This window comes from Pistacia vera, unplaced genomic scaffold (genome assembly GCF_008641045.1).
Source record: "Pistacia vera cultivar Batoury unplaced genomic scaffold, PisVer_v2 Contig723, whole genome shotgun sequence".
Lineage (NCBI taxonomy): Eukaryota > Viridiplantae > Streptophyta > Magnoliopsida > Sapindales > Anacardiaceae > Pistacia > Pistacia vera.
In genome coordinates this window covers 714271-740765 of record NW_022196583.1, presented here as the reverse complement: position 1 = coordinate 740765, position 26495 = coordinate 714271, and the positions used below count along the sequence as shown (strand labels likewise).

The following is a 26495-nucleotide window of genomic DNA, read 5'->3' as shown; positions in this document are numbered from 1 at the left end:
AAATCCTTGAAAGCTTGAAGGAAGAATTGAGAGGGAAGGAAGAATTGAAAGGGAATGGAGAATGGAAGAGGCGGTGGAAGAAGGATGAATGAAGGGATTACTACACTTAACCCCTCTTTTAACTCAAATTATCTTCATTCATTCCCATTTTACCCTTGCTCTTCCTTGGGAATTCCATCCTTATCCTTTAAATCATTTCACTCACACCCCCACACTCACCTATTCTCCATGAAATTTCCTTGCATTTTACTCCCCACTTTTCCTGCCAATTAAAAGAAGAATTCTCTAGAAACTAAATAAACATTTTGTTACGCCCTTTGCCGCGGCGAAGAATCTTTTTTCACCCCGGCGAAAACCTCCAGAACCTACACCATAGGTTGCAGGACTTCATCGCCGTGGCGTAGCTTCTTCTTTGCCTCGGCGAAGTCTAAAAAACAGGAATTCGCTAAGTCTCTATAAATTTCAGGGCAACTACTCAACCAACTCACAATATCCATTCAACCAAGGACCAACCAAACAATATGAACAATCTACCAATTCAATTAAGAGCAAAACAATAAAGATTCAAGCAATGCAAGGCAAATAAGCTACATACCTCAAGTGGAGCATTACAACCTTGTGCCACAAGATTTGCTTCAAATTTTTTAATGCTTCAATCTATGTTGGATTTGGAGAATGAACTTCGACTCTTTGTTGCTTCATCTGAATGGAGGGGTTTTGATTATTGTAAAACTGAATCAGGTAAAAGGGTCACTAAAATTGTTTAGAGTGATTTTTGGGCTAGAAGAAGGAGGTTATAAAAACTATTAAGCCATTGGTTCGAGTTCTTCGTTTGGTTAATGGTGGTGGATCTACTGTTGGTTACTTATATGAAGCAATGATGAGGGCAAAAGTTACAATCAAAGAAAGATGTAATAGTGAGGCAAGCAAGTATGGGAGAATTTAGGAATTGTTTGAGAATCGCCGGGTCAACAACATCATTCATCATATACATGCTGCAACTGCCTTTCTCAATCCATCTTATTTTTTCTCACAAAATTTTAGAGAGGATCGGGAGATGAAAGATGACATCAATTTCAATCATGAAAACCTGCTTCTAATAGAAGAAAATCATCCATTTATGAGAGAGGTTCAGTTGTATCGTAGTAGGCCAGCTACCTTATTTACTGCAACGGCAAAAATGATGTTACAAACAAGTTATCCTCGTAAGTGTTTTAAAAAATTTCAATATCTTTTTTGTACAGTGCTTCTCTCTTCGTATTTAAGAAAGCTTTTTATGTCATTTGCAGGAACATGGTAGGATTATAATGGGGTGATCTTCCTATGCTAAAAAAGTATGCCATTCGAATTCTGAGTCAACCTTGTAGCGCTTCATCATGTGAGAGACATTGGAGTGCCTTTGAAGCTGCTCAAACAAAAAAAAAAAAGGAATAGGTTGTCACATGAAATGCTAGATACACTTGTGTATGTGAGGATGAACACGATGATGATGGATAAGTTCACTTCCACGATGAGTCGTGACTTGGAACCTATAGATCTTGAGAAATTAAGGGAGCTTCCAGACTATGAATATGAAGAAATTCATATGGACAAAGATGCTAATTCTACACCGACAGTTGAGGGTTACATTGATGACTTAATGGATAATGATGACATTGCTTGGTTGGATGATGCTCTTTTTTGAGTTGTTATTGAGTTATTGCTGTTTATGTACTTTGTGAGTTTTTGTTATAAACTATAATTTGAATCTTGGTTGTATTATTTGTGTATTTTATTTGTTTGGAGCTCTAATTCGACTTTGAACTTTGGTTTTGTTATGACTTATGTGTTTGGTTTGACACTATAGTTGAATGTTGGCTAAATATTGTGTTTGAGTCTGGAGACTACAATTTGAATATCAGTTATATATTGTGTATTTGTGTTATTGGTTTATTGAATACTTTGCATTTGAAATGCTATATTGATTTTAACCAGGTAGTCCATAAAAGTGTTAAAACTAATATTGATATTGCCGTATTTTTCAAAATATATTATTGACAATGCACCTTATTAAACCCGTATGTACCCGTACCGTATTTTTCGCGTATTCGAATTTTATGGCCAAATTTTTATAAACGTATTTTTCACCGTTTGCCATATTATGCTCGTAAAATTCTCGTACCGTTTTTTTGCCATACTCGTATTTACTAACTAGGCTCGTGACTACTACCAACCTTTGGAAATACGGGTTTTTCAGTCCCGACGCATATTTGGACGATTCAGCTCATAAGTATTTCCTACACAGAAAAACTCTAAGTCTTTTTTAGCAAAAGAAAACTCTTTTTGCTGGCGTGTCTGCATGCCATGCAGCAACTATGCCACCAAAGGTTGCAAAGACGACGAAAAAGTCTTGGGGGTTCACGTTCCCCAAAATTAATCCGACTGAACTAGCTAGAGTTACCTCCAGTAATATCCCTGCAGTGGGGATACAAATTGGTTCCGAAAGGCAAGCACCTACTAAGCGACATGGAGAAGCTCCCCTACCTACCACTGCTCGTTGGCTGAGAAAGAAGACCACGGCTATGAAGACAAAGAAGAGAAAAACAACACCCATTGAAGAGGAAACTGAATCTGAATCAGAAGGCTTCGAGATATTATTAGATAGGCTACAAACCTATCAACTCTTCTCTGCGAGGACAACCTCGAGGGATGCTTATGGGACCTCAACAACCCCTGGGAGCTTGTAAGAGAAAGAGGGAGCTACTACGATTGCTTAGTAGGAAGCAAGAGAGGAACACGTCGAAGGGGTTTTTACCGCAACGAGGCTTGACCCATTCGTGTTGGATCTTTTAGGGCAACTACCAAACCATTTACGGTTGGTGGTTTACACCTTTTTCAAATGCCAACTTGCCACAACCTTTGACAAGTACGTGGCCTCTCGACCTGGTGGCCACGACATTTCAAATGCAAAGTCAGGTAAAATGACTTGTTCTCTTCAAGAACTCTTTCATATAACTTGATCCTTTAGCTTTTTTAAAAAAAAAAACTAACTCTTTATTCCTTTCCGTGCAGTCTTTGCTTGCCCTGAATGTGGCCCACAACAAGATGAAAATCGGCTCTTCCAAAGAGCTCCGCGAGGTGAAGGAGGAGATTGCTAAGCTGAAGCAAGATCTTGCGGCTTCACACGAAGAGGCAAAGGTTGCTCATATTCAGGCGAATGTGTATCTGATTGAAAGGAATTTTGCTCTGTGAGTAGCAGACTTCTAGAAGACCGAGCTTGAAAAGAAAGATAATGACAATAAGGAGCTCTAACGAATAGTAGCGAGACTCACTAAGGAGTTGGGCTAAAGAGAAAAGGAGTTTCAATTGAGCTCAGAGCTTGAAAAAACAGCAGAAAAGACTCGAGCTGAGTTATGGGAAAACTTAGAGAAAGAGAAGAGGGTGCTACAGACAGATCTCAAACTTGCTCAGGGGTGAATCACTTTGCTGACCAAGTAGACAAAGCAACAGAACCTCGAAATGGAGAGGAAGGCTGCTCACTGGGTGTTGCAAGCTATTTATAGCTTGCGGCTGAACAATCCTAACATGTATATCTCTGACCTCCCCGAGGAATACCAAGTTGATCTTGCTTCTATGGATGTGGTCGAAGAGTAAGAAGAACAAGAGCCTGCCTTAGAGAACGATCAGCAAGAAACAGAGGTCCCCGAAGACCAAGCAAACGACCCAGAGGTCGGTGATCAGCCAAACGACCCAGAGGTCGTGGTGACTAAAGTTGGGAATCCTGGTAATCAAGACCAATGATCGTTTTTTCCTCTGCTTGAATAGTGTCTTTTGTACTATTTTTTTCATGTAGCTCCAGGTTATCCTTTGTAAATATTTTGAAATATACAAAAGAACTTTTGACCACTTGTGATAGCACTCTTATAACTTAAGTACTTCACAAAACAAATATAGCATATCTGATCATAAAACTTGTAAAACATTATAAACAACAAGATTATGCAAAACTTGAGATTACGATACAAGTGATTCTTTGAGAAGAATTGAGATAATCTTATTCATAAGATCTACAACAATGAAAATTTACAAGTAAAAAACTAATCAAGCTATAAACGAGTTCGAAATTATTGATAATAGGGGTGAAGATGTTCAGCATTTGAACCTCGCAATACTTCAGAACCGTTAAGCCTTTTGAGGTGATACGTTCTAGGTCGTACCACTTTTGCAACGCGATATGTGGCTTCTCAGTTAGGTCCCAATATCCCCGCACTTGGTTTTTTTTGTACTGAGAATTACTTCTTTTAACACTAGGAAGCCAACTTGGAAGTCTTTTTCCCTGACTTTAGAGTCGAAGAATCTTTTAGTTTGTTGCTGGTAGGAAGCTATCCTTAACCGAGCCTTATCATGGCATTTTTCAACTAAGTCCAAACTTGCACGTAAGAGTGCTTCATTGTCTGTTCCATTGTAAAATTCTTTCCGAAGTGAACCAGCTCCTACTTCCACTGGTAGGGGTGAGCGATTCCAGGTACCTTGCATTTTTCGGGGAAATCAGAATCGAAACCGCAAAGTGCAGATTCCCAAAAAAAGGAATCAAAATCGAAACCACACAGTGCAGGTTCTTAAATTCAAGGAACCAGAACCGGAATTTAAAATGTAAGTTCCGGTTCCTTTCCCAGGTACCCTATAAAAAATCAATTACCCCCCATTAGTTTAAAAATGACAAAAATACCTTGAAAGTTAGCAAATTTTGATTACTCATTCATTTGTGTCCAATGTGACTCATAAATTCTCTAATCTCTAAGCAATACTTGAATTCAATCAATTCATCACAATTCACATAAAATTCCTCAATCAAAACCAAAACACAAACAATTCATTAAATTAATTAAACAGTCATACTAGAAATCTATAATTTAATATTATAATTAATTAAATTTCTAATCATTTAATTAAATCTTGTATTAATGTTTATAATGGAGTATTATAATTAATTAAGTAATCATACTATAAATCTATAATATAATGTTATAATTAATTAAATTTTTAATCATTTAATTAAGTAATGTACTAATGTAGTAAATTATTAATGTTTATAATGTAATGTTATAAATTTATAATTAATTAAGTAATCATTTAACTATGTAATGTTAGAATTAATTAACTTATTGTAATATAATATAATGTAATATTATTATTAATTAAGTAATTATTTAATTATAATGTAATGTTTTAATTAATTAAATTTCTAATTATTTAATTAAGTATTGAACTAATGTTTATAATAGAATGTTATAATTAATTAAGTAATTATTTAATTAAGTAATCATACTATAAATTTATAATGTAACGCTATAATTAATTAAGTAATCATATTGTGCTTACTAATGTTTATAATATAATGTCATAATTAATCAAGTAATCATTTCATTATGTAATATTATAATAAATTATGTGATCATACTATAATATAATGTTATGATTAATTAAGTAATCATAGTATAAATCTTTATTATAATATTATAATTAATTAAATTTCTAATCGTTTAATTAAGTATTATACTAATGTTTATAATTGAATGTTATAATTAATTAAGTAATCATACTATAAATTTATAATATGATGTTATAATTAATTAAGTAATCATACTATAAATATTTAATGTAATATTATAATTAATTAAATTTTTAATAATTTAGTTAAATATTGTACTAATGTTTATAATGGAATGTTATAATTAATTAAATAATAATTTGTTTATAATGTAATATTATAATTAATTAAGTAATTATACTATAAATCTATAATGTAATGTTATAATTAATTAAATTTCTAATTATCATATTAAGTAATATACTAAATTACTAATGTAATGTTATAAACTTATAATTAATTAAGTAATCATTTGACTATAATGTAATGTTATAATTGATTAAGTAATCATTTAACTAGTAATGTATTAATGTTTATCAATTTATTTTATATAATTAATTAATTACTAATTTACAATAGATATACTTAGAACTTGATAATTAAAGTAAATAACAAAATATTATATTATTATTCAATCAAATATACTATTTTATTCAAAGAAAATTCTTTTAATTGGTCCTAATTCAATTATACGCTTAATATAATATATTAAAATTTTTTATATGGTGTAGTTTATATGTAATAAGTATAATTGTATATTTATTTAATTAGGTTATTATAAAAATTTAACTTTTTCCATTTTAATTTTTTATATATGTAAAATTACAATAAACCCCCAATTCTTCATAGATATTTCAATTCAGCTCAAGTTCCAAAACAGGGTACTTGCTGTAGGTTCCAAGTAGGTTCCAAGCAGGTTCCAAGCCGAGTACCCGCTGCTGGTTCCAGTTCCGGTTCTACCCGCTACCTGTGCTTACCCCTATCTACTGGAACCGTTGTCTCACAGCCATATGTCAGCGAGAAGTGTGTTTCCGAAGTAGAGGTTTTCAGAATTGTTCTATATGCCTATAGAACTTCTGGGAGATCATCGGCCCAACTGCCTTTGGTTGTGCCAAGTATGGCCTTCAATGTGTGCTTGATGGTCTTATTGATAGCTTCAACTTGACCATCAACTTGCGGTCTTGCTATTGAGGTGAATTTCTTATGAATCCTCAGCTCTTTGCAAAACTGCTTGAATTCCTCATTATCAACTATTTCTCATTATAAAAAATGAGTGTATGAGGAATCTCATAGCGGCACACTATATTCTTGAAGACGAAGTCTTTGAGCTTCTTTGTAGTAATTGCGGCCAATGGTTCTGCTTCGACCCACTTAGTGAAATAATCCACTGAGACCACTGCATATTTGATGCCACTTTCACTGGTTGGCATAGGTCTGATGAGATCAATTCCCCACATAGAAAATGGCCAAGGATTGATCATCGTTATTAACTGGTGGGAAGGAGCTCGCTGGATGTTCGCGAATCTTTGGCACTTATCACGTTTCTTCACAAAGTTGAAGGCATTTTCATGAAGTAGGGGCCAATAATATCCTTGGTGAATAATTTTATTGGCGAGAGGCTGTACGACAGTGTGATTACCTGTAACGCCCACATTGAGGTACGTAACTTAACTTATGCCCTTATACCCTTAGTTGATTTTTGTTAAAGTTATTTTGAGAAAATGTCAAGAAAATGCCTTAAAATTTCATTAGAGGTAAAATGGTCTCTCCACTCAAAATTACTTGAAATTGTGGGGAGTGAAAAGCGATAGAATTTCATAGAGAATGCAATAAAATGAGGGCATTATGGTAATTGACTAAGGGACATAGATGGAATTTTAAAGAAAGTGAAAGGGCAAAATGGGAAACTAATATAGAATATTATGTTATATCAAGTATTAAAGAGTGAAACCCTAGCCACTCTTCATCCATTTTCACGCCACCTTCACCGTCATATTCTCTTAATTTCATCAATTCTTATTTAAGGGAAATTCATAGATCTTGGGTACTTTTGAGTGGATTTTCAATCCCAAGCATCCTTAGGTAAGATCGTTGCACCAAGAAGTGAGTTTTAATTTTTAAAGTGTTGAATTTTGATAATTTGTGTTCATAGGATTTAAGAGAAAGGGAGTTGGTTTAAAGAAGATTTTTAAAGTTTTGGATTGCTCACATATAAGGTAAGTAAATCCTACCCTAAGTATGATTTAAGTAATATTGTGTAGAAAATTTCTTTTATGCATATATATGTTTTATATGAAGAATTGTTAATGGATTTGGTGTTGAATGATGATTATAACTTATCCATGAGAAGTTGTGTTGGCGTATTTGACGTTTGATGAATGTTTGGATGAAGTTTGGAAGAATTGGAGTGGAAATTTTGGAGTGTATATTTTGGACAGGTTTGGCGTTAAATATGGAGGGTTTTATTCCCAATTTTTGGTGGCCTAGAAAAGAGATAGAAGTGTAGTCAAATTAGACTTACTTTGTGCACATAAGTTGTTTGATAAAATGTCAAAGAGAAGTGTTTGTATGAGTATGATTATGTGGTATATTGAGATGAGTTTGTAGATGGTAGAGAATAACATGTTTGCATTCCATATTGCATTATTGCATCTAAGCATGTGAATTTAGGAAGAAATATAAGCATGAAACCATCTACATGCATACATATTCATAAAAGCATGAAAAAGCACTAAAGAATGTTAAAGAATAAATAGAAAGAAATGAGAATATTAAGGAAGTTCAAATCTGAATTTTATTTAAAGAAGTGTAAAAAGATAAAAAGAAGAAAATGTTGTTGCGATGGGGAACCCGTGAGTGACAAGAAGAATTTTCCCCACATACACGCCGCTTTTAGTGAGCGGTCTAAGAATAAGAAAGAATAATTGGAACAGTCCGTAAGAGTGCATGTGGATGAAGGTTGTACCCAAGAAAGAAGAATACACTCACACGGCCAAGGTTCCAAATCCATGCCTCAACCAAGTCCGATCGGCAAAAGAATAAGAAAGAAAAGAAAAGAAAAGAAAATAATAAGAAAGAAAAGAAAAGAATGAGAAAGAAAAGAAAAGAATAAGAAAGGAAAGAATAGAAAGAAAGAAAAGAAAGATTAGAAAAGAAAATAAAGAATAGAGAGAAAGAAAGACTAGAAAAGGAAGCAAAGAAAGAAATACAGAGAAAAGAAACAGAAAACAGAATAAGAAAAATAGAAAAGAAAATGCATATTTAATACATTTGTGCATTTGCATTATATATATGCATAATACCATGCCCATTATCTAAGTAATGGGAAATTAGAATAGAGAAAGAACAAAGAAAGAACAGAGAGAAAAACAGAGTAAGAGTAGAGAAAGAATAAAGAAGAATGGGGAAGTGTGAAGTAAGGAAAAAAATTCAGAATTTAAGCAACGGAGAGAGAAGAGTAGCATAGTGGGTTTACTTACTCAACAATTAGTGCTCACCCCATTATTTTTAATGTTTTTGCTGGTAACAGGTGAGATGCGGTCACTTGGAACATCACGCAACGGAAGGGTTGGGCAAAACTGTCGAGCTACTATTTTGAGACTTTATTATATTATGTAAAGTTTTGTGTATAAAGAAAATTAAATATGGGCTCATAATTTTATACTCGTTTATATGCATATATTTTCTTATATATATTTAGTTAGTTTTACTGTTATTTTACGAGTATACTAGCTAGTAAGTGAGTCATTATATTACCATAACAAAAATGCTATATCCACCAAAAAGTTGCACCGAAACAGGTGGAGACATCCACATTGGATGATTGAACACTGACATAAATGGACTGTCGTCCAACGTTTTTGGACGGCCGTCCATATATCCTGGACGGTCGTTCATAGTATTATGGATGACCGTCCAAAGTTGTGTTATTTAAAAAAAAATACAATGGACGCCCGTCCAAAAGATTTCTGCATACCCATCACGTTTCTCTATGTCATCTTTGTCTTTGTTTGGGAATTTCTTTGAAAGAGTCAAAAGATTTCTGCACTTTTGTAACCAAGGACATAGTAGAGTAATCAATAGCTCGTTTGGATCTTTCAAAGGAAAGGTTCTTATTTTCTTTTTTTTTTTGTTGACTTCACTTAGCAAGCCCCTCCCTCTTTCATGATCGAATAGCTTCTACTCAACCTACAAAAACCTCATTGAAGATGCCGCACCGACAAGAAGGCTAAGAATTCCTTCTATTACAGGGGGGTTAAGGATGGATGGAAAAATTCCACTACCTCAGCAGCTACAGATACATCAGCATCACTTTCCTTGGATTGTTGAAAAAGGTATGGAAACATCTACCTGCACCTGCGTATGTCTCTACCTCAGTGTCGACTTACAGACCTCTTCCCTTCGGCCTTCATTCCCTCATTCCCTTTCGCTTCATAAACTATGCTCGAGCTCTTCCCGAAGCCGAAAAAGGTTATTGTAAATTTATATGGAGACAATGATGTACTAGCATGTCATTTTTCTAATTATGCTAACGATTTTTGCATATAAAGGAAGTTTTCTTTGGAACGTTCTGTCTCCAGAATTGTGATCTTATTTGTTTGATTTGAATTTGACATTTTATGTTATATAGTGGGCACTTTGTTGGGAGCCATGACTGGAGTTAATAGGGCAAGAAACAGAGAGTGGATTTGTTCGAGGGGCTGTAGTTGGAGCCATTTCTGGAGCTGTTTTCTCCATTGAAGTCTTTGAATCTTCTCATGTTCAAGACCTGACTGGAGAATGCTATAGCAGGATCCTTGGTTGGAAAATTTTCCACGTGATCTTCATACTTCCTTACTAGTTTTTAGAAAAAAAAGAAAATAATAGTATGGACGGCCGTCCATACTTAATGGATGGGCGTCCATTCCTCATGGACGGCCGTCCATACTTAAGGGACGGCCGTCCCTAATTTTTTAAATATTTTTTATTTTATTTACCAATGGACTGGCGTCCTTTAAATGAGGACGCCCGTCCGTGGCAAATGGACTCCCGTCCATATAATATGGATGGGAGTTCATGTTGATGAACGGCCGTCCATATGTTATGGACAGCCGTTCATTAGAAAAAAATTATTAACGTAAAATGCATTGAATGGTTTGAGTCAGTAGACACGTAAGCCGGTACAAAATTTTGGTGTAAAAACACCAGTGTCTGTAGCATTATTAATTACCATAAATCCCTTTATGTATCTCTCTCATAATATAATCTGTTTCATCATTTGTTACACATCGGAGGAAGGGAGTGCTAAACCTTTATACAACTAATCTTCTATGAGAGTGTAACGAACAACTCTAGTTTGCAAGAGTCTTGCCTCAGTCTTGTTGTTAGGAAGAACCTCATCTTTGAGATACTGAATAATCGAAGTCATCTAGGAAATGGATTCAGTTATGGCTACGACCTGATCAGGTGAGCTGATGCTGGGAACTTTGATGTACTTGATTGGAATACTATCCAAAGCATCGGAGTCCAACAATGAGACAATCTTTGCCAAAGCATCCGCGATAGAATTGCTATCTCTTGAAATTTGCCTGATCGTATAATGCTTGAAGGGCTCGAGTGCGGCATTGGCTTTCTTCAAATAATTGATCATATTCTCTTTTTTGGCTTGATGCTCTCCAAGAATCTGGTTGACAACCAGCTGGGAGTCGCTATTGATGTCGATCATATCTGACCCCATTTTTCTTGCTAGTCGCAGACTAGAAAATAGCACTTCATATTCTGCCTCATTATTCGATTCAAACCTAAGGACTCTATAAATGTGAGTCCCCTTAGGGCTAATGAGCAGAAGACCAGCTCTGGCTCTTCTCTAGTTCGAAGACCCATCAATGTAGAGATTCCAAGTTGACAAGTTCCGAACAGTTTCCTAGACAACTTCACTAGCTAGCTATTTGGATTCTCGATCAAGCTGATAAGAGAACTCCAAAATAAAATCAACAACAACCTGCGTTTTGATTGCTACTTTCGGTCTACGATGCAAATCGAACCAGCTTAGTTCCATAGCCCACTTGAGCAATTTACTCGAAGCCTCTGGCTTCTGAAGGACTTGCATGAGTGGTTAGTTGGTTAATACATGAATGGTGTGGGCATGAAAGTAAGGTCGCAGCTTCCTGGAAACGATCAGCAAGGCATAAGCTAATCGTTCCATCTCTAGATACTATGATTCAGCATCCAGTAGATGTTTGCTCATGCAATACACTGGCCACTGGATTCTGCCCTCTTCCTAAATGAGAGATACGCTGACCGCATACTGAGAGACAAACAGATAGAGAAATAAGATTCCATTGGGAAAAGACTTGGACACTTAAGAGGATTAAGTTTCATTCAATATCTCCAAAGTATATCAAACATTTCTATGAGGTTAGCTATGTGATCTGAAGTGACATGCGATTTGACCAACATGTCATCGACATAGACCTCCATTGATTTCCCGATCTACTCTAAAAATATACGGTTAACCAAACGCTGGTAGGTTGCCCCAACGTTCTTCAGACCAAAAGGCATGACTTTGTAACAGTACAATCCTTGATTTGTAATAAATAAGGTATGCTTCTCATCGGGCATGTACATCGGGATCTGATTATACCTCGAGTAGGCATCCATGAAGCCTAACAGCTTGTGCCTGGAAATGGCATCAACGAGCTGATCAATTCTAGGTAAAGGGAAACTCTCCTTCACAAGCTTTGTTGAGATCCGTGAAATCAACACATGTTCACCACTTGCCATTGGGTTTCTTCACCAAAACAGATTGGTGACCCAACTTGAGTAATGAGACACTCGAATGAACCCAATTGAGAGGAGCTTATCCACCTCAACCTTTAGAGCAACATAATGCTTTGGGTCTATGGCTCTTCTTTTCTAGCGAACTAGCCTGACCTTACTATCGATATTGAGGGCATGACATATTACATCCGGGCATGACATATTACATTCGGGCTGATCTCGACCATATCAGCATGAGTTCATGCAAAAACATCTATATTTTGCCTAAGGAAACTCTTTAAATCAGTAGTGAGCTAAGGGCTGAGAGTGCTTCCGATTCTCAACACATGAGTCGACTTATTCTGGTTGACTGATACATTAGATAGAGTAGCAACCGGCCCGTTATGGGAATACTCTTTTTGAACACGAGGATATATGTTGTCTTTCCACTGGATCTGACTGTGGTTCGATCCTACTAATCATTATAGCTTGCTCGGGAATGCCCACTGACTTCCCTTTCCCTTTGCATGCCATCTACATTGCTCTTACATAGTAGTCGTGAGATTCACATTGAGACCCCTTGACTTTCCTACATCCTGTCGGAGTGAGAAATTTCATCTTCAGATGATAGATGGAGGTGACAGCTTTAAAGTTCAAGAGTAGAGATCGTCCCAATATGCCATTGAAAGTGGATGAACAATCTATTATAAGAAATTCTATCATCTTGGTCAATTCGTGGGTCTCACCCAAAGTGACGGGAATTGTAATCATTCTCTTGGGAATCAAATGATCCCTAGTAAAGCCATAGAGTGGGATAGAGGCGGGCTTCAGATCTGCCTCTTTTAACTACATTTCCTCGAATGCTCGCTGAAATAGGATGTTCACGACGCTCCCATTATCCATAAACATTTTGTGGACCTCGCACCGACCTATTTCAACTGCGATGACTAGTGCATCCTCAGGAGGGTGATGCAATCGCATTACATCTTTCTCTGAGAAGGTAATCTCCTCCTCTCTGCACACTTTAGCAGGTCATGACGTCGTGTTTAATACACTCACGAGATCATGATGAGCTTCTTGAGCGTACTTCTCCTGAGCACCTCGAGAATTCCCCGCAATGTGTGGTCCTCCAAATGTAATCCCCATGAAATAGAGACCCTTGCGACCACGACGCTTCTTCCTATCATCCTCCTGATCCTTCTCCCGAATGAAAGTTAGACCATTAACATACTTCTTAAAGTGCCCATTTTTAATGAGGTCTTCAATAGCATGCTTAAAAGCTCGGCATTCATCGTTATGATGCTCATAATCCTAATGATAACGACAATACTTCTTATTGTTTCTTATAGAAGATGGATTTTTCATGGGCTCTGGCTCTTCGAGCATATTAGCTTCTTCTTATTTATCTAGAATAGCTGATACCGATGCATTCAATGGAGTATATTGATTCTTGTCATGATCACGATGAGGGACTTGGGCATAAGATTTCTTAGGCTTAAACCGTTGTTTCTTTCCCTTTCTCTAATAGTCATTAGCCCACTTGCGATTAGGCCTTATACTACTCTATCCCCGGTTTTCCTCCCTCCGATGGGAGCGCTGGTTAAAGGACTGGGGTCGTGGTGATTCAAAGCAGCTACGAAATTTTCAATTCTGAGATATTTCTCAGTGAGGTTGGAGAAGCAAGTAAGGGAAGTATTGTCCTCAGATTGCAGTTTCTTCCACTGGTCGATTTGCAGGCAAACTCCTGCAATCATAAGAGTTTGAACTTAATCTTCGGGTGTATTAGCCACTTTATTTAGCTCCTTATGGAACCTATCAATGTAGGGCTGAAGGGATTCATTCCTCTCCTATTGTATGTTGTTGAGATAACTCAACGACATTGAGAACTTCCTATTAGCCTGGAAGTGTCTAAAAAATAATAAACTCATCTGCTGCCATGAGTTGATAGATCTTGGCAGAAACTATCTAAACCAGCACTTAGCATAGGCAGTCGAAGTCACTTCTAAGCAATGACATTTCATCAAGTTGGAAACTTGGTCAAGCTCCATGAGGTCGTTAAACTCATAGAGATGATCATGCGGATCAGAATTCCCATCAAATGCTCGTATATTGGGCATTCTAAATCTTGACAGGAGAAGAGCAGTAAAAACTGCTAGAGAAAAGGGAAAGGCCTCAGTGACCTGCCCTCGCTCATTCTGTTGAGCTCTAAGTTGATTTAGAGCTTGCTGTAACTCCTCAATTTGAGGAAGCGGAGCCACATGGGGATCACTTTCTATAATGTGGGTTCGCTCCCCACGAGTGCGATTAAGGAAAGACCGCAGATCGCACTCTTCCACTCCTCGACTGGAGCCTTTGGCATACCTTGGCACATGTTGGCTGGAGCCATGTGAAGGCACTGAATGGCTTGGGGAGTTATCGCGACCTGCGTATGATGGGTCTTTCCCTCGCGATAATTGTTGAAACCATCATTCCAAAGATGATGGGAATCTCTATGCCGTGCACTCTTATGGGGGTGCCCATGCGATATGGTATGAGATGACTCATGTTGTGGCATACCGCCAAGTCGCAAAGCTATAGGTATTCTGCATGTTTCACGATCGGTATACACTGGCCCCTTTGAGCCCTTTGGCCTATTGTCAACCACCTGCTTTCTCTTATTCTTAGCCAATTCTTTTTGTCTTGGGTCAACGTGGTAGCACTTGGACGACTCAAAGCTTGCTTGAACTCTAATTAGTTCTTGCTAATGTAAGCTTACGTTAGCCTTGATTTTTGAGGCATAACAGAATGGAACGCTAATATCTTTATAGTTGACAGACACTTAGTAAAAACTTATGGACCTCTTTGATTCTTTCACTAAATATCAAGGGCATTCAATAAATTTGAGATTTGGTTAAAATTGAAGATTGCCTTGCCTTTTATATCAATGATTATCTTAACGTTGAATTAAGTACTCTTTTATTATTATTGTTGTTGTTATTTTAAATATAGATTTAATCAATTCATCATCATAATTTTAAAGATAAATCCGATATATTAAATACAAAATTAATATGTTTATACTATAAATTTCATGAGATATGAATTACTATATAGAGAGATTATTTTCATGATATTTTTAATTAATTATTGATTCACCAAATGCCTATTAAGATTCCTGTTGAGATTTGAGATTCCATTTGAAATTGCAATCGTAATTAATCGACAAAATAATACTTTTTGTTTATCCATAAAAAAAAAAAAAAAAAAAAATGTGTCTTTTAAAACCATAATCTTTCCTTGATATCTAACACAATGCGTGGAAGAATAGTCGAACAACCAGTAGTGGATCCAGGAATTTTTTTTAGGGTAGGCCAAAATAAAAATTTATTATACATTACTATTTTTGTCCATTAATATTTTTTTTAGGGTGTGCCAAAATATATAAATTTACATATTAATATTAAAAAAAAAAAATTTGAGGGTGAGCCAAAAGTGGCTGGATCCGCCACTGCGAACAACCATAATATGTGAACAAAATAAAAAGCATTAGCCAATTCTTAGAAGTATTCTTATAATTTTTTTTTTTTTGGGTACGGTAATTGGTGCCCACCTCTTGCCATTGCTACAACTTGAACTCAAAGAGTCAAGACCACTTAGTCTTTTTAACTCCTCAATCCATCCTTCACTTTAAATATTCTTATAATTTATGTACAAAGTTTATTACTCTTGTAGTGCACTTTTAAAGGTATTTAAAATAAATCTTGATCAATAAATAAATTATGTTTATTTAATAAATCGATTATTTTTGTATATTCTTAAACAGTAAAATAACAAATAAATTAATTGCTTACTAATTACTAATCCTTATGTCTGGCTTAAGAGTAAAAAGGAAAGGAGGGTTCTTTTATTAAATAAATGGAAAAAGTGATGCCATTATGTTAATTAAAAAATAGGAAGGTGGAAAAGTTAAGAAGATCCAACCAAAGAAATGATTAAAATTTGTAAACATTGAGTTGAGATATTAAGAAATTTGTTTTTTATGTGTAAAATAATGAATGTTTAGTACATTTCCATAATGGCTTGTTGATTGGAAAGCATGGAGAATCGAAATATAGATTGAACTAAAAATGGTCAAGACAAGCACGATAAACAGCTATAATTTGTCGCCACACACGTGTTGTAACAGTAACAGACAAGCGTGGCGTGGGGTAGCCATCAACTAATAATTCCAACGCGGTTGCATTAGGATCCGTCCATATGTCAGTTATCACCACAATTTTCACTATCCATCTAATGGAGGCTTTTAATTCTTCAAATAATATTAAACTAAAAGGTAGGAAGGAAATTTGATAGTATTTATTAACTCATAATGGTGTAAATTTTAAGGATTCATTACTGATAAAAAGATATGTGTTATTACATTATAACTCAGTGGTTCTATTTTTAACCCCTCACATAATAAGCCGGCCCAGTGGACTGGAATATGCGAAGTAACGGCCCCAGGATTTCTGTCCCAAAGCCATGAGAGGCCTAGCCATTATTGGGTCAACCTAATGAAAAAGAATTCACCATTTAAGAATGAAAAAAGAATTCAGTATTGAAGGTACAGACAATAAACCATGAGAGACATATATGGTTGAGCACTTGAGGTAAATATGAGTATGGTGAGGATCTTTTTCCAATTCAAACAGACAATAAACCTGTTAGAAGCCATATCTTTAAATAGAGAAGGAAATCATTGCAGAAAACCAAACTATGAACTCAAAAATAAATAGATCAAGATGAAGAAACAGGGGAAGCATTATCGAAAGTAGTTCCCACATGCTGAATTACGAACCCATAGATCTTTCTCTTTAACTGCTCAATCTTTGCAATGAGTATATCATCCTTGCTTGAAACCTTATGGTCCAACCATTCATTCACACGCTTCAACTGCGACAGAACTGTTGCAATAGAACCACAATCCATAGGAAGAGTTACACTTCCATTAATTGCACACTCTCCAAATACCCGGAAACCAGCATCGAGCAACTCCTCAATAAACCGTACAAACCACACTTGCATCTCAGACTGCAAATTCCTTGCAAGCTGCACAGTTTCTTTCATTCCATGACCTCTTGTCCATGTCTCAACGCTAGAATGGGTGGCTGTTGTTGTACAACTACCCTTTAGTTGGTGTTGTGCATTCAGAGATTTTCGTTTCGACAAACTTTTCTGCAGAGTTGAAGGAGCTTCGTTGTTTTGGGTGGTTAGAAGAGAGACAATCTCAAGATCAGTGGCCAATGCAGCTTCAACCCAAAGAGAAGTGGATTTTGACTGCTCAGTCGAGATATTATCACGATTCGTGAAAGAAATATGATTAGCCCCAACAGATTCAGCAATTCCACTATATTTTACGACGTCATTGTAGATTGAAAAGAATCTATCGATTGTGAGCAAAGGATTTCCAGACTTTGATGTAGAAGAGAGTTGGGAGAACATGCTGAAATAGATAAAAGCAGTAAATTTACACCAAACCAATTACACATGTTTATTATAAAAATTTACTCAGCAAAAGGACTCAGGAACACAGAATACTTAAAACAAATTATAAAAATGATATCTATATATCATTTAGATTACTCATTGCATCAAAACGGGAGGCAGGGATTATGATTACCTTAAACACCTTACAAGAGACTCGGTAGCAATGGCCTCCTCTAAAGCTTCAGCCGCTGCTTTAGCAGCAAGAACTTTCCTTTGCATAGCCTCCTACAGTCAATCAACAAGTAAAAAGATCAAATTTAGTCTTCAAAATAAAGTGATTAAACGGGGAGAGGATGCCTATAATTCGTCAATAGCCAAGCCTCATTTTAGTCCTTAGACTGCAAATTCTAATTTCTGCCAAGTGAACTTAATTCCATACCTTTCCCAGTCGTGCGAGATCAGAGGAGACTGAATCCAGTGGAACACTACCATCAGTCCATTTTTTTTCATGAACTGTAATTCCTAGAGCTCCATAACTCAAACTGGTTTCTGGCGAACTTGGTTTAGTGTCCTTCTTGGTTGAAGAATCATCACTGACCGACTTTCGACTAACATCACTTAGACGTCTAGAAATAGCAGCCTGATAACCAGCAGAGAATATTAAAAATCTATATCAAAAACAAATATCTTCTTAGCAACTAATTAGTAGAGCATTACCTGAGTTCGCAAAATGGATTGCAGATCTGGCTTATTATTCTTTACAGCGGCCTTTTCTTTCTGCTCTCCGGAACCCGGCACAAGAGGTGACTCATCCCAACTCTTTCTACCATTCTTGACCTCTGAAAGTTTGGAAATCCCGGCAACAATCGTTGCCATCTTCTTCTTCCCACCAGAATCCGCAACAACAGGTGAAAACTTCACTCCTGACAACCTTCTCCCAGGAGAGAGCGAAGCTCTCCGAGGATTTGGTGAAGCCTGCTTTCTTGCATTTGGCGAAGGCTGCCGGTACCTTGACGGAACTATTATAGCTGGCTCCCTCGCCGTCTTCCGATTATCCTCTTTAGCAGCAACTAGGCTAGGCACAACACATTTTGATGGCACCGGAGATGCAGATCTCTTCACTTTGCCAGCCGGAGATGGATCTCTCTCAACCACTGCCACATTCTTCTTTCCAACCGATCCTGATCGCTTTGCTGTGGCCGGAGATGAAAACCTCTGTGGTGGCTTATCTAAAACTGGCTTGCTTTCATCTGATTTCGGAATTGTGACGTTGTCTCTGGGTGCAAGAGCTTGCCTCGTTTTAATTTTTTCAATTTTAGTATCTACTTTGGATTCATTGTTTTCTTTTCGATCGGACTTCTTGTTGGACAAGTAAACCGCAATTGGATCTACGGAGTACTCCGAATCAGACACTGGTTGAATAACAAACTCTCTTTTTGAAGAAGAAATGCGCGCAATAAGAGGTTCAGGAGTGCCTAAGAATGTGTGGCGGCCTGCGATTGGACGAATTCCGTTGACACGAGGGACGGGAGAGTCGAACTCAAAGCGGTCAACGTGAACGAACTGGCCAAGCTGGAGGCGGTTGGTGAGGATGAGTTCGGTGTCGTGGTCCGAGAGGGAGACATAGGTCGAGTTGAGGGAGTCGGAGAGCTGCACGTAGAAGCCGTGGTTGGGCCAGAGGTCGGAGCCGGCGAGACCAGGTACAATGCCGATGATTTGGAGGAGAGCGGAGCGGTGGTCCCCGGTGACACGGGTCGTTGAGTTCATGGATTGGAGGAGTTTTAGAAGGATTCCTGGAGTGAGAGAGGCCATTGGGGTTGTGTTTGTGAGCGTGAGTGTGAGTGTGAGTGTGAGTGCGAGACAAACTCTGAAGATGAGACCGATGAGTGTTGCAGGGTGGGGAAGTAAAGACGGGGAGCATCTATGGCTGATTTGGCCGTTATGAGATTTCAAATTCAAATGCCCGCTAATTTTCCTTCTTTCAAATTCATGTGGGGCCAAACTGGGTGTAACGGATTAATCAAAACCAGGTGATACGCTAGAGTAGTACCGTAACGGCGTAACTACCGTTACGTATTTGGAGATTGGGTAGAAAGACTTTGAAATTGTAGTCCTCGTAGCTTTTTTTTTTTTTTTTTTGAATTTTCTTTTTGGCTTATTTTTTTCCTTAAATTTTGGGGTTCCGACACATAGAGAATGGTACTGTCAAATTATCCTTGACAAATAAAATAATAAATTACTTTTTAACCCCCAGATTAATATAATTAAATAACTATCTTACTTTCAAATTTATTTCAATAACACCATCTTCTTCAACCTCCGCTTCTTCGTGGCCACCCGTGACCTCCTCTGCTGCACGATTGCCGTCATTGGAACATCCTGACACCACCAAACACATCCCCTTACATCCCTCATCAAAACCCCTATCATCTCCACCTCTTTCCACCACCAAATTGTTGGCGCCACTCATTATGGAATCGCATGGTTTTGTCAATTTCTAGTTGATTCTGACAACAAAAACCTACCCTAACACCACCTTTTGATCCACCGGTGTCCCCTCTCTAAAACCCCCACCACCCCAAGCTGCGATTGCCTGTTGGTAGCTGCCACCACTCACCCAACGACTTGCATGACAATTGAAAATGGGTTTTAAATTGGAGTTTGCTTTGAAGCTTGGTTGAAGGGAAATTGATTGTTTATGGAAGTGTTTTCTTGTGATTGATTGATTGTATTTTTTTCTAGCCGTTTTCCCTATCGCCAACCACCAAAACCACCTGCCTTTGGACTACACACACCACTTACTCGACCCTTTGTCCCTATCATCTCCACCCCTTTACACCACCAAATTGTTGGCGTCGCTCACTGTGGAATCACATGGTTCTTTTTAATTTCTGGCTGATTCCGACAACAAAAACCTACCCTCACACCAACTTTTGATCCACCGACATCCCCTCTCTAAAAGCCCCATCACCCCAAGTTGTGATTGCCCGTTGGTAGCCGTCACCACTCCCCCAACGACGTGCACGACAATTGAAAATGGGTTTTAAATTGGAGTTTGATTTGAAGCTTGGTTGAAGGGAAATTGATTTTTTATTGAAATGGTTTCTTATTATTCATTGATTGTAATTTTTTCTAGCCGCTTTCCCTATCGTCGGCCACTAAAACCACTTGCCTTTGGACTACACCCACCACCTACTCAATCCTTTGCCCCAACCAACACCCAAGCACATCTCCCCCTGTGCGCTACTCTCGTGCACATCTCCAGTGACTGTGCACAACATTGCACACACAAGCTCGTGCGAAAGCCAAATCTGACCACCGCGAGGGCCAAGAAGCAACCATTTGGTTGCTGCTTTTGGCCCACACAAAGGCCAAATCTAACCGTCGTGAGAGAGATTTTAGAGAGAGTGGTTGTGAGAGAAATTTTAGATGTGGAGGGTTATTTTGAAATTTTATTTTCATTTTAGATTTAATACAGTACAAATGACCACTTAACCCTTTAACTGTTACATTAAACAATTTTTTGTTAATTTAAGGGTAGAAATTTGGAATTTATGAAATCAAGGGTAGAAATCGAACTTCACTATTAAAATGTTTCACTTGAGCAATCAAATTCATTGTTGAAAGTAAATCATTTGCATCCCGATTTTGGTGTAAGACTGTACGCACTGTTGGGCTAACATATCCAAAACAAGCAGCCGAGGGAGGTGAATTTGTTCAAGTGTAGGCTGATTTGCCGCCAGGAATCGCACCTTAGTTTTGTGTTCTTATTGCTGTGCCGTGAAAGAAAGAGCTACTTTTGCATCCATAATCAAACCAACCAGATGATTCTCTTCCCCATCATCAAACTCAGTTGTGAGATTATAATCCATTTCACCATCGGTAAAAATTGACAAAAAGCATTATGTCTGGTCATAGAAACTAAAAACAAATACAAACTCTCAGAAAGTATGAAAATTAACCTATTGTCATGGACAGAACACCCTTTTGGCGTACTAAGAGACTATGAGAATCCTCCAATTTAAATTTTAAAATGCTTGAGTAATTCATAGAAAGGAAATGTATGGCTACCGTGGTGTAAAAAATTCAGACATTTGATCAATTTTTCATCATAAGTGAACATGGAGAACACGGGGGAGGAAAGTTAAAGCTTTGTTATTTTCTTTATTTTCTATTTTCTCATATACATTTACACCACAAAAAATAAGAAAATCATGAGGAACACAACAAGTACAAAAATATCTTGATCATGAGCCAACGGTTGGATGATATACCGTTAAGGTACCTGGCCAGTTGGTTCTGCGCTCCTTCCACATTTGATAGTGTATCGTCCATGTTCTCATCAATGCTGCCAGAAACAGATGATTCAAGTAATGACTATAAATATGATAAATGGTAATAGTCATCTTTATCCCTTTAAAGTTCAGTAAATGTAACCCTAAGAGTTGAGGTCATCGATAAAAGCTCTTGATTAAGTGATTCGTTTTAGAAGTCCAAGAACATATAGGGCAGGTCACTGGATTTCTGGGTACGAAAAAAGGAAAAACAAAAACAAAAAAACAGTCAAAGGTTACGCCATTCTATTGACTTGTTTCTCAGTATGAAGTTGAATTAACTCCTATCCAGTGCGTCCACTTCCTTTGGCATGCAGATGTCAGCAATTACATAATTCATCATAAAATGACATTATTTAATCAGCCAAAATTTCAGTACATGTGAATTGCTGAGGTGCCTTTCTTTCAGCAAAACAGTAACCACAGCTTAATGATTTGGAAACTGTTTCCATCTAGCAAGGATCCAAATCTGCAAACTTATAGTTTCACGTTATTCTCTTCGATAGAAACACACTGTAGAAGCAGGAGAGCTGCTCATATGTGTCCTTGTACTGGTAATAGATAATATGTATCCAGCCACATACACAAGTTTCTTATGATCATTAAATCCATAATAATGAACAAACCTGATTGCAATCTCTCCTTGCCGTGATACAATGCTTGCCAGTTGTGTAAAAATGTTACACAGTTCATGGATAGTTGATTCCACATTATGAAGGGCTTCAGCTCTACTCTGCATGTAGCTGTCTTGTAGTGGAGCCGCCAACTACTGCTATTATTGATGATGATGATGCTGCAATAATGGCTAAGATTCCCCATCTGCTGGTTTGCTGCAAATTAGAAACAAGAAATTATTAGTGGGAAAGGGAATGCAGGGATCATGTTCCATTTCAATCCCCACCCAAGAAATGAAAGCCAAGAACCAAAATGCATATGTATTTTCTTATTCCTTAAAATGTGGATAGAAATGGGCAACACTCAAAACACTAAAATAGAGTTCTCATCCCCAGAGATAAAGAAAATCCTGGATAAAGGTAATTTCAACCCTCCAAGTACAACCTTTCACTTTATAGAGTTTATGGACTTGTTATGAACTTCAAAAATTTTATAAAAAGAAAGAAAAAAAAAATTAATTAAAAAAATAAAGCTTAAAAAATTATTGGAGACAAAAGATTCCAATCCTAAATTCAGAGTTCCAGAGGCTTTTCTTTCACAAAGACAACAGATGGACCACACATCTGCCCAAAAGATCACATCATTTAACTAAATGCCTAATTTAAAACAGTTCGAAGGAGTTGTGATTTTCACCTGGGAAATAATTGGGATGACGATACAGAACCATTAGCCCACGGAGGAGGAGGAGGTGTTGTTGATGCCTCAGCAGCAGAACTAGAAGCCAGAGGACGCTGGCGAATAAAAGGATTTGTAGACTCTTTTGAAGCAGTAGAAGAAAACAATTGCCTTCTGTTCTCATGGACCTTCAGGTTCTGCATGTTATGTACATAAAAAAGACAATGCTTAGACGCATGAAACTGACAAATAATAAAAGCTTACGAACCCTTTCAAGTGACCTAATTGTACATCTAATCCGCATGGTGGGGACTTCTTTAAACTCCTTCATTGTACCCATCAAGCGGTTCTTTAGGTTATCCACAACTGTGGTTGAATGGGTTGTTGTGTCACTTGAGATATTCCCACTTTCATTTTGGGAGTTGCAAAGAAATTGGAGGTCTACTGAAGCTGAATTGAGTGCACTGATATCTTGTTTTACCAGAGCTGTCAGTTCTTGGATCTCCAGAGTTGGATCATCAAACACTGATGTTCTCTTTGCCACTGGTGAGAAAGCAAGGCAAACACGTTAATACATGTTGCCCCTCAATAACAAGTACAGTTATTATTATTATTATTATTATTATTATTATTATTATTTTGATGACAAATTAGAGCCAAATTGCAGCTGATTGAGATTTTCAGCAATGTCAACGTTAAGCTCCTGATGCATGTATCTGGTACTCTAATTCGACTTTATGTCCGGCCAAAATACAACAGAGGAATCATATTCACACCACACATCCAAGCACAAAAAACAAAAAAAAAACAAAAAAACTTTAATGTTTATCAAACGAAAAAAACTCTCAAATTGAAGCATTTTCAGCAATAAATTGAAATAGAAATATAATCTAATACCAACTTTTATACTGTTTTACATACACAAATCATATATAAATTAGAAATATGACAATGTGAAAATTATATACGTAAGTATGATCAATATTCCTAATAAGTTCACTAATAAACTAGCCAGGAAAATTATCACATGAAGTAACTAGCTGTACCTTCAAACTTTGATTTACTCACCTAATGATTATTGCTGGTAAATCATTGACAGACATCACAACTTCCACCTTCACCAAGTTTCACTAAAACTAATTAACAGCACCAAATTGCCATTATAATAAACTAGTACCACCTCCTCTTGCCGAGATGCAGCCACAACCATATATCACTGCACCAGCAACTTATAGACTACAATCAAAATAGCAACCACATTCCACATCCATATCAAATCTGACTAGTTCTAGATTAGCTACATATTTCAATTGCAACAACACCCATGACATCGCCATCAACTCGCCACACATTGCTCAACTTAATTCATAAAATCGTATCACAAAATCGTATTACTCGCAAAATATCTATGATTCCACCAAATTGCACTGTTAATAAACCGAATTTTCTACCTTATTTCCAAGGACTACACAATGTAAAACATTGAAACTCATCCATAATAATCACAACATACACGAATAGCACAAATAATTTACGATATTCACCAACGTTTACAACAAATTCGAAGACAATAATTAAACATATATGTTCTTACATTTGGCGAGCTTAGCCAACTTCTGTGATGTCTGGTGGATCCCATACCCGATCTTTGAAGCCCTTTTGTTGAATTTTGACTGAATCGCCACCGCAAATTTTCAATCATCGGCCTTCGTGATGGCGCTACTCTTATTTGATGGAGACGCATTAGATGACTTCCTCGGCCTCTCTGCTACACTTAAAAACTCTTGCGTTAAAACTCTTGCGTTCTATCTCGGTAAGATGATTGTCCCGGTTTCGGCAGCATCTCTCAATCAATTGTTAATAACTTCGTCCAAGTAAAATTGAAAAGAAATGAAACAATTATAAATCACAACTGGTATATACACAATTTCGCTATCTATGGGTGGCTGCGTCTGAGCAAAGTGCTGAAATTAGTGATCGATCTAGCAAAATTGGGAGATCTGAAACCCTAACCCAGTGTTAGAGTAATGAAACGTCGGCGTTTCGTTTCAATATTTGCATTTTTATTATTGCTCGGTGAGCCGATCTACTTTTTTTTCAATCGACGGGGAATAATTTGTCAATGTATCCGCTATACGGCACCGTTGAGGGCTTATGGCCTCCTAACTTCAACACGCTGTCACAACTGATGGTGAATTGGTGATGGAGACGTTTGCTGCTGTGCTTTACATAATGATATTTTAATTAATATCCCAGTGTTTTAAGTTTAACTTTTCAAAAATAAAATTTTAAGTTTAATATGTCTGCGTATTGAAACGGAGTTAAAGATTTTTTTCTCACCCAAATAATGGCATATTACCTACAAAATTTTAAAACATCATTTTACTATCCAAATTTATATTTTGGTGACGAATTAAGGGTAAACTCAGTCTAAACTATTGAGACGAACCATTATTCATGCTATAGAATTTTCAGCAAATTAATAGGTATTTGGCCTAGATACCCTCCGTTTTCCAAAACTCTGATACCATTTACACCCAAATAATATTTGTTAGATACGCCCAAATAATATTTGTTAGGAGTCTAACAAATATTATTTAGGTGTAAATGGTATCAGAGCTTTGGTAAATGGGGGGTAACTAGACCAAATACATGTTAACTTGTTGAAAGCTCTATAGCATGAATAATGATTCAAATGATGAAGTTTGTGTGAATAAGACTTGTTTTCATTTGGATCATGGACTCAAGGGAAAACCGAAAATCAGTTAAATACTGTCGTAGTCATAGATAAGCCAGAGCTTTTGACCCAAGAGCTTGATAACTTAGACAAGAGAGTGAATTATACGGTGTATCATATATTTGCTCTAAACAAAGAATTGACTCAGATCGGAAGACAAATTGAAAAGGTCAATTTTGTACTTCAAAAGGTCAAGACACTAGAACATATCTTAACTATTTTACTAAGCAGGTAAAATAAGAGATGTCCTTAGTTTTAAGTGACATTGAACAAGTATGGCCTATTAAAGGATATACGGAACAAGAGGATAAACATGCGTGTTAGATCTCTGTACCAGAAACCCAGATATGCGAGAAGAGTATCTAAGTTGGCTCGGAGTAAAGTGACTTTTGGATGCTATTCAAAAGGCTTTGAGTCAAGGGTGCTCAAAGGTTTTATGCTTTATCTGCCAGATTTCAACCATTGAAGTTGTCGAGTCGGAACTTCGGAATAAGTGGTTGGAAAAAGCTGAGGCGGTAATTCCTTATTGGTACGACGAATC

General features: G+C 37.0%; 1 protein-coding gene and 1 pseudogene across 1 annotated transcript; both read right to left on the bottom strand.

The window, feature by feature from the left end:
* Positions 1-16643: 16643 nt before the first annotated feature.
* On the bottom strand, positions 16644-19492 carry LOC116114807. Its single transcript, XM_031400956.1, has 4 exons — positions 18311-19492; positions 18033-18233; positions 17787-17878; positions 16644-17609 (listed from the first exon to the last, which is right to left on the bottom strand). Exons 1-4 carry the CDS (start codon positions 19403-19405, stop codon positions 16904-16906), a joined length of 2094 nt encoding a protein of 697 aa, XP_031256816.1. The 5' UTR covers positions 19406-19492; the 3' UTR covers positions 16644-16903.
* Positions 19493-21621: 2129 nt separating this feature from the next.
* Positions 21622-25419, bottom strand: LOC116114845 (annotated as a pseudogene).
* Positions 25420-26495: the final 1076 nt, after the last annotated feature.

Coding starts and splice junctions, on each gene's coding strand:
- LOC116114807 (XM_031400956.1), bottom strand. CDS start 19,405: ATGGCCTCTCTCACTCCAGGAATCCTTCTAAAACTCCTCCAATCCATG. Junction 18,234..18,310: donor AATCCATTTTGCGAACTCAG/GTAATGCTCTAC, acceptor GCTGGTTATCAG/GCTGCTATTTCTAGACGTCT. Junction 17,879..18,032: donor ATCTCGCACGACTGGGAAAG/GTATGGAATTAA, acceptor GATTGACTGTAG/GAGGCTATGCAAAGGAAAGT.